The 14,395-nt window shown below is 46.8% G+C and overlaps 1 protein-coding gene across 1 annotated transcript; it reads left to right on the top strand.

The window, feature by feature from the left end:
• The first annotated feature begins 2,983 nt into the window (after positions 1-2,983).
• ISL1 (ISL LIM homeobox 1) lies at positions 2,984-14,105 on the top strand. Its single transcript, XM_004265939.2, has 6 exons — positions 2,984-3,564; positions 4,394-4,583; positions 7,323-7,582; positions 9,411-9,697; positions 10,935-11,102; positions 13,151-14,105. The coding sequence occupies exons 1-6, from the start codon at positions 3,537-3,539 to the stop codon at positions 13,265-13,267; spliced, it is 1,050 nt and encodes a 349-aa protein (XP_004265987.1). The 5' UTR covers positions 2,984-3,536; the 3' UTR covers positions 13,268-14,105.
• The last annotated feature ends 290 nt before the right edge of the window (positions 14,106-14,395 follow it).

Raw genomic sequence — 14,395 nt, 5'->3', positions numbered from 1 at the left:
GCTGATCAAAGCCGCCTCTCCTTCCCAATCTTGGTTAGTTGGGGAGGGAAAAGTTTTCCCCCTTACCGTACATAATTTACCAAAGAACCTACTTAAAACCCACTTATATCTGCCAGAAGTTGTTGGGAAATAAATCCTAAATATGTAATGCTACTTGTCAATTGCAATTAAAGCCTATTTAGATATTTGAAACGTAGCTTGAGAACATGATATTTGTTTAGGAATCTGTATTTGGCATTGTTTGATGTGGAGTGTTTAAATTTTAATCAAAGCAGAGAAAGAAAGCAACAACACACAAAGCGCAGCTGTAAGAGCTCACCAGGCATTTTAGGTGGAAAAGCTGCGTTTTGGAAGGTGTGTACAAGTCCATGTGGGTGGATGCCTCAGACTCAAGTGGAACTTACTAAATCTTAGCATCCCTTTTATATTCAAAGACACTAAAATGTATTTGTGATGGCCAGGAGGTAATGGGAACTATACTTAATAAGAACTCATATTCTTTCTTCTCTCACCAGTAGAGGAGCTGACAACGGGATTCACACAACTGCTCTTTTTAAGGATAGATTTTTTGACCTACCAGAATATACAAAGGTCAAAATTGAATCCATTTTTGACAAGAGAGGGTCTAATCCCCCCTTTGAACACAAGAGGTCGCTCCTGTGATCAAATACCGGGGGGGGGGCGGAAATATTGCTAATCACAGTTTGATGTGAGTTTGATGTATTCTATAAAAACATTACAAAATTTTTTTAGATATATTTGATGCGTTAAATGTGTGTATAGAAATCATTTAAACAAACAGGGGAATAATCTGTGATCGCACTTGAACTTCAAGGTGAAGTGAAACAATAATGCCTGCTATCCTAACTTTGATTTTAATGCAAAATGTATTAGCTACAGACACACAGAACTCCAGAGTACATCCGTCATGGAACAACATAATTGGGTTCCCTCGAATTTCTCCCTTTGACAGAAGGTATCTAACAGCTTAGAAACTTCTTAAGAAAATACTTGTTTACAGTAACAGTGTGGGCTGAAGAAAGGAAAACATCTTGTCTTCATCATTATGATAAAATTGCCTATTACTAACGGTTTACCTCCAAGCCACATGCCAGCTTTTCTATTTGGACTTGCTATCATCAGGAGCAATAATTCTTTAGAATAGCTTATGAGTTTAGGGAGTTAAAATCCCACACTGTGTGTGTGGCTGGTTTGAAGGAGGATGGATAGTGAGGGTGCTTTCTGGATCTCAAATATAAGTCATCAGGCTTCTGGCAGCTTCCGTTGTTTAATTCCATGTTATAAAGGTGGCATGATGGAATATGATTGGTTAAAATTCTCTACTTCCTGGAGATATAGTATCTTTTTAAAAAATAGAGTCAGCTTGGTTATCTGTACAGGAAACATACCCGTATGCTGGGAAGATTTGCTTCGTGTTGTCATTACCAGCATCAGTTTTACAAAAGCAGCCTGACAAAAGGCTCCACGCATATAATACCATCGAGACTAGAAACTATGACCAAAAACCAAAACCACCCCGCCCCCCCCCAGTCTGGTAAATGTATCAACCTACCTCTAACTTTCGATTTCACACACGCACTCTGATATAACTTATTGATACAATAAAAACAGAAGGGATGAGATCCATTTAGAAATTTTCCTTGAGAGAAAACAAAACAAATGCATGTTCTTGGCAAAGCCCCAGCCAGATCAGGAGGAAATTCAGCATCTTAGTTTCTCTCTGCGCTCTGGAGAAGCATATCCCTGTAAACCGAGCCACTGAGACCGGCTGAGGGCTCACGGCTGTTATCAAGGGCTAGATCTGGCGAATGATACAAAGAACGGAGTTTCCTAACACACCAGGTTTTCTCAAGGCAACCGAAATTAAACACCGAAATTAAACCTACTACTGCGTGCGTTTGCGGGCCTTTTTAGATAAAACTGGCAGTCACATTAGATAAGGAATAGCTATTCAGGAGCTTTTGGAGGAGTGCGGTGGGGGGAGTCTTCGTGGCCTTCCTGTGACTCTTTTGGGGAGATGGTTAAGATATGACGGGAACATGTAAGAAATTATTAAAAACAGTTATTTACCGGCGAGTTGCAGCCAACATTCTTCTCTCTCCAGGTTGTTTCCCGAGAGAAAATGATTAGATAAACACACCCAGTGAAGGGAAATAGGTATTTCGCTGTTCTTCTGTTGGACCTCTCCCTAACTCACGCCCTTAGACTGACGCATTTTTAAAATCTCTAGAGAGACGTGGAGACTTGTCCTTACAATTATCAACCACCACCAGCTAACTGTACACGTTTGCTTAAAAACAAAGGGCAGGAAACCAGAAGAGAGAGGAACTGGACAGGCTATATTCACTTTGCAAACTTTAAACTACTGGCCGATCACTTTGCACTTAGGCTTCGGGTTAGTGCACTTCCTAATTCTAAACTGCAAAGCCGACCTCGCGGGTCGGAAGGAGAGAGTAGTCCGCGGAGTCAGCTTGGTTTTACCTGTGCGCTTCCAACCTGATTTTCCGCTTAGGCACGAAGCGCCCCTTCCCCCCACCCCCCACGTCTCTGGAGATCTGAAGTCAGGGATAACGGGGTAGTGGGGTAGCAGCAGCGAACAATTCCTCTGGGTCTATTCATCCCATGACCGGTTCGTCTTCCCCTAGCCAGCTCCCAGCGCGCTACGCGCAGCCAGTTCGGGAACTCACCCGCCCCGGCAGCAAAGCCCGGCCAGGCCCGGAGCTGTGCGCCAAAGCGCGAAACCAAACGAGGCAAACGGCCTGTTCCAAGTCGCCCCTCTTCCTAAAGCCCGGGAAGGACCTCTTCATCAGGAAGACCTACCCACCAGCCACTCGCCACCGGCGGCGGAAAAGTGAGCCCAGCGCGCAACACGGCCAGCCGGACTGCGGGGACCCCAGGAGCGCAGGGCGGAGGAGCAGCGCGACAGGAGGCGAGGGCGCTGGCGGTACGGCCGAGAAGGAGCAAGGGAGGGGGCAGGAGGAGGAGGAGAAGGAAGCCAAAAGCCAGAGCGGCCGGGCCGCCCGAGCATCGGGGGAGAGCGGCCTGAGCCCCGAGCAACTCGCCTCGGGAGCCCTAATCCTCTCCCGCGGGCTCGCTGAGCGGTCAGTGGCGCACGGCAGCAGCGAGGCTGAAATATGATAATCAGAACAGCTGCGCCGCAAGCCCCGCAGCCAATGGGCGAGGCGCTCGCCTGACGTCCCCGCGCGCTGCGTCAGACCAATGGCGATGGAGCTGAGTTGGAGCAGAGAAGTTTGAGTAAGAGATAAGGAAGAGAGGTGCCCGAGCCGCTTCGAGTCAGCCGCCGCCGCAGCGCCGCCGCTCCGCCAGCTCCGCCGGCTTAAATTGGACTCCCCGATCCGCGAGGGCGCGGCGCAGCCGGGCAGCGGCTCTCTCAGCCTTGGCAACCTTAGGGGCCACTGTTTCCCACTTAGCCACAGCTCCAGCATCCTCTCTGTGGGCTGGTCACCAACTGTACAACCACCATTTCACTGTGGACATTACTCCCTGTTACAGATATGGGAGACATGGGAGATCCACCAAAAAGTAAGAGGCGATTTTACCTTGTGGGGCTCGGTGTGCTGTTCTTGTGCGGGGGTCTCTCTCAGGCAAGGGTGCCAAGGGCTCCTCGGAGTTCGAGTCATTGCTTGGAGAGAGAGAGAGAGAGAGAGAGAGAAGGTGGCTTTTTCTTGTTGCCGCCACGCCTGCATGCTTGCTGTCGGTTCTGATCTTCGGGAAACTGATCGTACCTTGTGTTTGAATTCGCCTGCGTGCCCTCCAAAACCCTAGCCTTCTGGTGCTAAGCGGTGGTTTCCTCCTCGGGAATCCTGAGCTCTCCGAGAAGGTTATTCTGTTGCAAAGGTCCGCCTGCAAGTACAATACCCGGAGATGTGAATTAGCATTAGACTTGCAAAAGAGAACAACGAATGACAACTGTATTGATGTGTGCTCTTGCTAACAATTTCCAGTCCTATGTGCTATTTAAGAGCGTGCTTCATGGAAAATATAGACATCCCTGCGTTCACTTAACGCTTCTAGTCAAAACCTTTTCTTTGACTTGACTTATCCATAATCTTTCCCAATGATTATGGCAAAGAGGGAGGAGGGAGGAAAAAGAAATACAAAATGAACGGGTTTGATTGCGTGCTAGGCTTACAAATGTAGACTATTCAAATCTGCATTTTACATATATTCCACCTCCTTTTAAAAGTGAGTCAGGGTTTTGATGGCACACTCCAATTACCATCCCAAAGTGCAATACTCTTAAAAAAAAAAAAACTCGCAGAGTACGCCCTATAAGAGAACGACACTAAAAGTGTGTTTATCTCTGTAGGAAGTAAACGGTTAGTCAATCATGTATTTATTTTCATTTCAGAAAAACGTCTGATTTCCCTATGTGTTGGTTGCGGCAATCAAATTCACGATCAGTATATTCTGAGGGTTTCTCCGGATTTGGAATGGCATGCGGCATGTTTGAAATGTGCGGAGTGTAATCAGTATTTGGACGAGAGCTGTACGTGCTTTGTTAGAGATGGGAAAACCTACTGTAAAAGAGATTATATCAGGTACGCCATTTATACTGCTTCCTTAATTTTGTGAGATTTCCCTCTCTCTCCCCATTCTTTATTATTTTGTGTGGCTTTGTCCTTTGGTGAAGTTTGCCTTAATGGATTCCAGCGTGCAAAAGTTACCCTTGTAAGTGTAATATGTAAATTAACCTATGCTGTTCATTTTACTTTTTAGAGGGAAAAAAACCCCCGCGAAACTCGATAGTGGTTCCCATAAATTATGTGGCATTGAAGCTTGTATAATTGCTTTTGGAATTTGTGATGCTCAAATTATTTTCCTCTGTTACCCTCCCCCTTCCAAAACAAACAAAAAAAATCAAGATGGAAAAGTTGGGGTTTCTAAACTTAAAAAAAAAAGGTTGGTTGGTTTTTATTGTATCATGCAATGTTTTTTCTTTTCTTTTATTTTAATTATTTTATTAGTAACTTCCAGATTCTTCGGAGATGTCAATGCAATAGGTGAAATAGTTTGACCTAAGCATATTTAGAGATGTACTTTGAAAGAGCAAATAGAGATATTGCCCTTTTACTTTTAGGGTAAGGACTCCTGCCTGGAAAATTTAAAAACCAACCCAAATATTCTCTGTAAAAAAGACCGGAAATTTAATCTTTTTAAATATTAACCCTTTGGTGACATCTGACTGTCTTCTTTCTTATCTTATCTGAGCTGATGAATTAGACAGAGCAGATCAAATTGCCCATCATCTGTCTACGAACAATTGGTATATTTAGATAATTGAACAGCTTCCTTTCTCACATTAAAATCTGGTAACTGATAAAATGAGCGAATTGCCCTTACTGTCAAGAATAAAACCACATAAGGAACTTTCTGAATTTTTTTCTTTCAATTTATTCTGCGTCTAAACTTTATGCTTTGCCAATCTCAAATTTTCTGACTTGTGTATACATATGTCAGAAACTTCATTTTCTGCCTTAGGAAGGAAGTAGAATTTCCAAAGAAAATATTATTGTTTTAAGAACAAAACAGAAGAGATAACACCTTCGTTATTATGTCGATTCGTTATTATGTCGAATAATATCAAAATATTATATTTAAAAATAAGTTCTCCAGTGGCTGTTAACAAGTAATTAGCTCTGTAAGTCATAGAGTTTATGGAGCTTAGAACTTAACCTTAAAGTTTAGCTGTGATTTAAGTATGCAGTTACAATTTTTTCCTGCTCACTTAGTGTGCAGTATTTTTTCTTATTTTAAAACCACGAAGTGGAGAGTGTAATTTTAATAAAGCTGAACAGTGCAGAAAAAAAAAGTTTATTAATACTTTGATGGTGGGGGAGGAGAACGGGAGGAAAGAGGGGAAGTGGGGAGCTAGAGGAAGGGGGAGGGATTTTCCAAATTGTTTGGTCACAGGCAAGGTAAAGTCCTCATCCTATGAAGTGGAAGATCTCACATAGAGTAGGCGGAGGGAGGGAAAACTTTTGAATCTACCTTCTAACCTCTGACAAATGAGCCATTTTCAATTGTTTACTTGATTGGTTTGTGAACTGGAGATTCTGGAGAGGGAGAGCTCACTTCTCAACCCCAGCAGTAGCTTTACTCCTGTGGAAATAGTGTTTTACTCAATTGTATTCAGACCTGCTTGTGCCTAATTCTGGCTAAACGTTAGTGGAAGGAACCAATCGCTTTTACATTTTCTTCTCCACTCTTTCAACTGTGTGTGTGTATGCGCGTGCAAGTGTGTGTGTCCCTTTGAAATCCTGTAGTTGTAAAAGCAGAACAGAGAGACCGTTTAGATTTCCGAATGCCTTTCCCCCCTTGGGGTAGCGAGGCTCCCCCTCTTACCCCCCTTTGTGTAGGTCTTTTCCTCTCCTCCATTCTCTCTGTTTGTAGGAACGCTCCTGCTTTGGTTATTAGTGATAACGCGGAGAGGGGGCCAGGGCAGAGCCTCTAGATGAAACCTACAAGGATTGTCTCTTGGTAAAGAAAGGTCAGCAGTGAGGAAGACCTTAGGAGTGGGTCTTTTCATTTTTCTGTCTGGTCAGGGTTCTCAAACAAACTGAAATAAAGGTAGATGCTTCAGCAAATTGAAAAAGATGGAGGGAACCAAAGCAGATTTTTAAAATAATAATAAAAGGAGGAAGGGAGAGGAAACTTTCTGTTAACATTGCTGCCTGCGGAAAAGATCTTTAGCTGGGGAAAAGTGCAGTGGGCTTGTGCAGAAAGGGCTCTGGAAACCCTCAGAGGTTTCATTTTGTTCTTCTGCCTGTGCATTTGTGTGTTTTCAAACCGAGTGGGGTGACAATCTCATTCCATAACCTCATTTTCTTTTGAAAGGAGGATTTGGGTTGCAGTTTTAGAGACGTTTCTAGCAGCAGAAATTGGGGGATAGGGAGGCAAAAATTTGGGGCCAGTGACTCCCGAGTCCCCCTGGACCCCTTCCTGCCAAGAGCGGCAAGGGTCACCCTGGACTGGTCGCTGGAGCAGCGGCCCAGGCTTCCAACACGTCAAACATTTTTCGATGGTTTGGACTGGGCGTTTTCAACTAAGAGGTACGGATCGAGACGCAGAAGCTCATAGGAAAGGGAAATGGAGCGGGAAACGAGAGAAATCTAATCATTTCTACCCTCCCATTCCCAGCTTGTCTGCCAATGCTGATTTCAGTGTCTCAGGGCGTTGTGGCCGAGGTTGCCAGCGACTTTGGGTCGGGGGCAGCGCCCGCCTGAAGTGACCACCTCTCTCTGTGCTTCCCTCCCGCCCCGGGCCCGGCCCCCGCGCAGGTTGTACGGGATCAAATGCGCCAAGTGCAGCATCGGCTTCAGCAAGAACGACTTTGTGATGCGCGCCCGCTCCAAGGTGTACCACATCGAGTGTTTCCGCTGCGTGGCCTGCAGCCGCCAGCTCATCCCCGGGGACGAGTTCGCGCTGCGGGAGGACGGGCTCTTCTGCCGCGCGGATCACGACGTGGTGGAGAGGGCCAGCCTGGGCGCCGGCGACCCGCTCAGCCCCCTGCACCCGGCGCGGCCGCTGCAAATGGCAGGTACTTCTGGGCGCGGAGGGAGGCCCTCCTCGGGGAGGCAGGCGCCAGGCGAGGCCAGCGCCACCCCTGCCAGCGCGCTAGCGGCCGCAGCAACCCTGGGACCCTTGCGGCGGTTGCTGCGGTCGGAGACGGAGGGTTCTGGGTGCGGTTTGCACCGCGCTTCACTCTTTCGCAGCAAGGTTCAATGCCCTCACTGTCTCCCTTGACTCCCCCCAGCACAGCTACCCGTCTGTGTGTCTAGATGTGGGTGCCCGTGAATGTACACCGCTTGGGCACACGTGTCTGCACACGCCCAAACAGTACTTCCAGTTCACCTTGGCCTCCAAAACGCGGCTTACTGAAAACGGGCTTCAGCTCCCCGCCAGGTATTCTCCCCGCAGCTGCCTAATTAAAGGGGTGGAGCTCTGGGCCCCTGACGCTTCCTCCTTTAACCCAATGAAGGAAGCTTAGGTGGCCTCAAGTTATTTAGCCTCTCAATTCCTTTTCCCTTGCAAACTGCCCCCCCACTCCAAAATACTTTAAATATTTATTTGTATCCCTTTGTGAGAGAGTGGGCCTGAAAAGATACAGTTTTAATAATTGCAAGCCTTCGCACGGAGCCGTAATTTAAAACTGTCCACAAGCTTATCTGCAGTAATTGCCTTTGAAAGGGAGCCTCCCTCTTTAAACCGTTCATTCTACTTGATTTGGTGAGAATTTCATCTTTGGGCCTGTTGCTGTGACACTAAATTGACCCCATAGGTGTTGACCTGACCCCCGGGGGTCCTGGAAAGTGCAAGATTTGTAACAAACAGATCTGAGGGCCCTTGCCCCAGGAAGGAGAGTAGAAATAGAGCAAGGTTGGCCAGGAGGGGGGCCACAGGAAGAAGGCAGACAACGTTTCCAAACCTGCTTTCTGGTCTTGATAGATCTGCCCTGTGCATTTTTAAAGTGTCAATTCGCCCTGAGTTCTGGCTGTGAGAAAACTACAACTCTTCCTCCTCTGCTCTCTGGCAGCTCTAAGAATTCCGTCCTGGGGGATTTGTGACTTAGCTTGCAGGGGGGCAAAGCCAGAGGTGGCAAATTCTGTTCGGTGCAACCTGTGCTCTGCTGTGGGAAGCACAGAAGAGGCCGAAGTATTGGGAGGGGAGTCAGGAGCCAGAACACTCCCCAGCTGTCTTTTCTCTAGAGGCAAGGCAGCTCTAAAGAGTTTCGATTTTCCTTTTCTTGGGATCAGATCACATCAGGAACATCCAGGTAGATTTAGTAGATCCAGGTAGACTAAGAAAGATCAAAGCCTGGAGAGATGGCCGAAATCCCGAATTTCTTTATCCCCTTGATATAATTGTACCCTGGGGACTGAAGTTCAAGCTCTCTGTCAGAATCCTCCTCAGCCTTTGCGCTGCAGGCATCCCGCTGGGGTAGTGTCTCTGGCTGTCACTGGGGTTCTGCGTTTCTTTCCCTAGTACCGCCTGTGCGTTGGGGGTGGGGGGCTGTGTGGACTCGGTGTAACCTGGGCCCAGTCCGGGTACTAGAAAAGGCGCATAGGGAGGAGAAACAAGGCAGAACGATGCCGCCCTTGCTGTGAGCAGAGGGACAGGCCCTGAGACGTGCGCCCCTTTGCTGACTCCATGTTGACACGAGCAGGGGCGAAGGCTGCTTTCCGGGCCCGGATTACTGAGCATTGACCTCTGAGATTAGAGAGCGAGATTTTATTCTCCCTTTCGCGCCCCTTACCCCCACCTCTGCCGCCCCTGCTTTGTCTGTCGAGGCTGCAAAGAGCTGCCCATTGTCCGGGAGCGGCGCGGGCGGGTGGCCCGGCCCGCTCACGGCACCCCTTGCCCCGCAGCCGAGCCTATCTCCGCCCGGCAGCCGGCCCTGCGGCCCCACGTCCACAAGCAGCCAGAGAAGACCACACGCGTGCGGACTGTGTTGAACGAGAAGCAGCTGCACACCTTGCGGACCTGCTACGCCGCCAACCCCCGGCCCGACGCGCTCATGAAGGAGCAACTGGTGGAGATGACCGGCCTCAGTCCCCGCGTGATCCGGGTCTGGTTTCAGAACAAGCGGTGCAAGGACAAGAAGCGGAGCATCATGATGAAGCAGCTCCAGCAGCAGCAACCCAATGACAAAACTGTGAGTGGCCCTGGGGCCCGGGCAGGGGACGAGAGGGGAAGCCGAGGAGGCGTGCGTGCCGGCTGCCCAGGTGGGCCGGCGCCGTTTCCCTCCGGCTCCGGAGCAGGACCCGGCACTGGCGGCCCCTCCCCCCGACCCCTGCCCCGGGGAGAGGCCCCCCCACCGGTGCCCGGCCCAGCGCCCACACCGCGGCCCGCGCTGCTCCGGGAGGCCCCAGCCCGCGGGGGTGGACTCGTGCCCTACAGCCTCGCCCCATCCCGGATCCCGAAGGGCCGTCTCCCCCTCCGTGGGCAGTGAGGCCTGGCGCTGGTTTTGCCAAAGTTCCGGTCATCAGTTCCTCAGGCAGCCGAGAGGAGGAAGGGACAACTCCTTGGCTTCCTTTTTAATCCAGGGTCATCCCGGTGTCCCCCGTGCGCAGCCTGCAGCAGAGCCCCCAGGTGGGCGAAGTGCCCCAAGGTGAACCGTGAAAACAGGGCACCTTCTGCTCCAGGTCAAGCCCAGGTCTCCAGAGATGTCAGGCCCCTGGCACTATTACCCACAATCATCCCTGGCCCAGAGCGGCACCCAACTGGCAGGCCTCCTGGTTAAGTTAAACTAAAGAGTTTCTTTCTTCCCCCCACCAACCAGGAATTTTTTTTTTTTTTTGCTTTTTACGGCTTAGGCCCTATTTTTAAATGCCATAAAACATGCTGTCATTAAATTTGACAGACTGGCCAAGCCTGGGCCAGGGCATTTTCTAAGTTGGTTAGTGCATAATAGCACAATAGTGGCCTGACCCAAGTGCTTGGGAGTCGGGGTTGGCTCCCAGAGAATTGCCTGCAGAAAATCTACCCCCAGATCTGACTAACAAACTGCCCAGAAAATCATCATGTCTAGAGGCTGAAGGGAGGCCTATCCTGCCTCAGCTTTCCACTGAGATGCTATGGCCTGGAAAGGCAGACGGGCGGAATTGGGATTAACAGTGAATTTAAAGGGAAAGAAGAAAGTCGAAACAGAATTTCACTTAATAAGGTCCAAGGAGACCTAATAGTCCAGCCCACAGAAACAGAAGAACAAAACGTAATAACACAAAACTGAACCCTGGCTAATATCCATACGCGCAGCAGATTAACTGAGTCAATAAAGGCCATTATATAGATAAGATAATACCAGGGTATATTTGCTTAGCCTGCACAGACAATGGAGGGAGGGAGTTTGCTCATTAACATGTTGGGCTTGGGGGGGGACCTATTCACAGAATATCCAGGGGATGACAGGAACTCCCATGGTGGCTGCCAGTCCAGAGAGACACGACGGTGGCTTACAGGCAAACCCAGTGGAGGTGCAAAGTTACCAGCCGCCTTGGAAAGTACTGAGTGACTTCGCCTTGCAGAGTGACATAGATCAGCCGGCTTTTCAGCAACTGGTAAGTGTCAGCTCCCAGAGTGGGGAGGCTGAATCTCCAGAGAAAGGAGATTCTGGTTAAACTGTCACACAAGGAAGATTCTGGGGGGTTAGCGAGGAGGGTGCTCCCCGACCCCAGGCTTGGGGAGAGACGAAGGGGGTGTGTTGGAGAGAGGAGGGAAGCACTCAAGGAAAACAAACCTCTTGTCAGTCTTTTCTGTGAGAGTTCATAGTTTGACCATATAAGTTGAATTTTCTATCAATCAGGCCTGTTTTGAGGGATTTAACTTCAAGGTGCCTAACTAAATAGACACGCGTGGGAAGGTATCCTGGGTTGCAGAATCATACATCTTCGACTTGTAGCGTCAGAAGGGACATTAGAGATCACCTTGGCATTTTGATCAGCAGCCAGTAAATGCACTCCCTTCTCAGCTCCTAGAGCATGGTATAGTTAAGGACCTAAATCAAGGTGATTGTAATAATAATCAATGTTGTAATACATAATCAGTGTTATTATCAATGGTCAGCAGGCACCTATCTGCACTCTTCAAATATATCAATAAAAAGTTCAGTTATTCAAAGATATGATTGATACTTTTGTGACTATATCTCTTTCTGGGACTGTATCTTAATCTAAAATGTAGGAGTGCTTAAACATTTTTTTAGTATGTAAGTTCAAATATCCTACACAGTCACATACTGTGGGGCATGTATAGCAAAAGGAACCTGAGTTCTACCAATCAGAGAGATAATAATGTGAAAACCGGTTTCCGTGTTAATATTTCTACACATCCAGAGAAGAGAAAACTCAACTCAATTTTCACCTGGGTGAAGATAACTAAGATTATTAAGTATATATCTTTTGTGAGATGATATATGTACACATACGGTTTTTTTTCTTAAGTAATAAACAGCCCTGTAGGATCTTGTTCTATAAAACAAGATCCATCCGAAAAACTTGTTCCTTTCTTTGAAAATAAAGCTTGAATTGAGGTTAACTTTTTCCCCTCACATTTACCTGGAGGGCATTTTCTTTCTTTGTGGCAACAGTTGGGTAATGGGCCACAGGCAGGGGTTAAAAGGGCTTGGCCCAGGTGTCTGTTTGAAAGTGGGCCAGTCTAGAGGAGGCAGATTTGAGAAGTCCCTTGGCTTCACAGTGGGAAAGTTCAATAAGATAGCAAGGAAGGTAGACCCCGGAATTAGGAAAAAGAAATTATTTTTAATGTCAGGCTAATCTTACCAGTTATTTGGATCATAGAAGGCAGGTAAGGGGAGGGTTCAGGGCAGCCAAGTGTTTGCACCTCCTGAAACTTTAGTGTCAGCTGAGAGCAGCGGAAGGGAAGCCGAGGATGGGGAGGTGTTGGGAGCAGAGTGGAGAAGAAGGTTTACAACAGCAACACAGTACTTTCGGCTTAAGAGAAGGAGCCAGATATTTATAATGTGGATGACGTTATAATATATGGGTCTCCTCTCGGAAGGAAGAGCCTGATTGAAAGAGAGAAAGAGGCCAAAAGGCAGCAGGACCAACAACAAGGAAGAAAGGCCACGCTGTGAACCCTCTGAGGAGTTAATCACTGTTCTGTGGAGCCTCCTCTGAATCTCCCGTCACACGATCTGAGCGGCGTGTTATGGATTTTCCAACTCAAGAAGAGAGGCTTTGACGCCTAGAGACTGAGAACTCGCCTGCTCCAAGGGCAACACGTAGCCAGCAGGATAATTTTATTTCGAGCATGCATGGTAGAGTTGCGATGCCATTTTACAGTGGGAAACACATTTCTTCTTAAATAATTTAATGCAACATAATGTTGGGAATTCAGTTTCAGTTAAAACAGAGATCTCTTGGAAGATGGGAAAGCGAGAGGATTTCTTCCCAAGTTCTTTTCCTTGTAGGCTTTCTTTAAGCCTGTTAAAATTCAATTATATGTGCGGATATCTCTATCTATATATCTGTCTCTGCAAACAGACACACACACACACACACACACACACACACACACAGAGGACAAGTTTATAATCCTTTTGTGAATACGATCACAGCCTCCTTTATTCATTTCTTAACCTTCTATGCAGGTCAATTTTTCAGAAGGAGGACCGGGCTCTAATTCCACTGGCAGTGAAGTGGCGTCGATGTCCTCTCAGCTCCCAGATACACCTAACAGCATGGTAGCCAGTCCAATTGAGGCATGAGGAACATTCATTCAGATGTATTTTTTTCCCTGTTGGAGAAAGTGGGAAATTATAATGTTGAACTCCGAAACAAAAGTATTTAACGACCCAGTCAATAAAAACTGAATCAAGAAATGAATGCTCCATGAAACGCACGAAGTCTGTTTTAATGACAAGGTGATATGGTAGCAACACTGTGAAGACAATCATGGGATTTTACTAGAATTAAAACAACAAACAAAACCCAAACCCAACATAATGCTATCCAATGACCTTAGGAGTACTGAAGAAAAAAAAAAGACGTTTTTAAAACGTAGAGGATTTATATTCAAGGATCTCAAAAAAAGCATTTTCATTTCACTGCACATCTAGAGAAAAGCAGAAATAGAGATTTTCTAGTCCATCTTATTCTGAATGGTGCTGTTTCTATATTGGTCATTGCCTTGCCAAACAGGAGCTCCAGCAAATGAGCAGAAAGAGAAACTGGCCTCTTTGGCTGAAAGAGTCCTTTCAGGAAGGTGGAGCTGCGTTGGTTTGCGATGTTTTTAGTTGACTTGAACAAGGGGTTAATTGAAATCCTGGGTCTCTAGCATGTCCTGTAGCTGATTTCTTTTTTCCTTTTGCCCCTCCCCCTCTTTTTTTTTGAGATCCATCCTCTATCAAGAAGTCTGAAGCGACTTTAAAGGTTTTTGAATTCAGATTTAAAAACCAACTTATAAAGCATTGCAACAAGGTTACCTCTATTTTGCCACAAGCGTCTCGGGATTGTGTTTGACTTGTGTCTGTCCAAGAACTTTTCCCCCAAAGATGTGTATAGTTATTGGTTAAAATGACTGTTTTCGCTCTCTCTGGAAATAAAGAGGAAAAAAAGGAAACTTTTTTTTTGTTTGCTCTTGCATTGCAAAAATTATAATTTATTATTTATTGTCGGAAGACTTGCCACTTTTCATGTCATTTGACATTATGTTTTGTTTGCTGAAGTAAAAAAAAAAGATAAAGGTTGTACCGTGGTCTTTGAATTATATGTCTAATTCTATGTGTTTTGTCTTTTTTCTTAAATATTATGTGAAATCAAAGCGCCATATGTAGAATTATATCTTCAGGACTATTTCACCAATAAATGTTTGGCATAGATAAATAAATAAACAC

The sequence above is a fragment of the Orcinus orca genome, chromosome 3 (assembly GCF_937001465.1).
Source record: "Orcinus orca chromosome 3, mOrcOrc1.1, whole genome shotgun sequence".
NCBI classification, from domain to species: Eukaryota; Metazoa; Chordata; class Mammalia; order Artiodactyla; family Delphinidae; genus Orcinus; species Orcinus orca.
Note: the sequence above shows the minus strand (reverse complement) of the source record. Positions and strands in the feature narration are given on the sequence as shown.

Coding starts and splice junctions, on each gene's coding strand:
- ISL1 (XM_004265939.2), top strand. CDS start 3,537: ATGGGAGACATGGGAGATCCACCAAAAA. Junction 3,565..4,393: donor CATGGGAGATCCACCAAAAA/GTAAGAGGCGAT, acceptor TTTTCATTTCAG/AAAAACGTCTGATTTCCCTA. Junction 11,103..13,150: donor AGCCGGCTTTTCAGCAACTG/GTAAGTGTCAGC, acceptor CCTTCTATGCAG/GTCAATTTTTCAGAAGGAGG.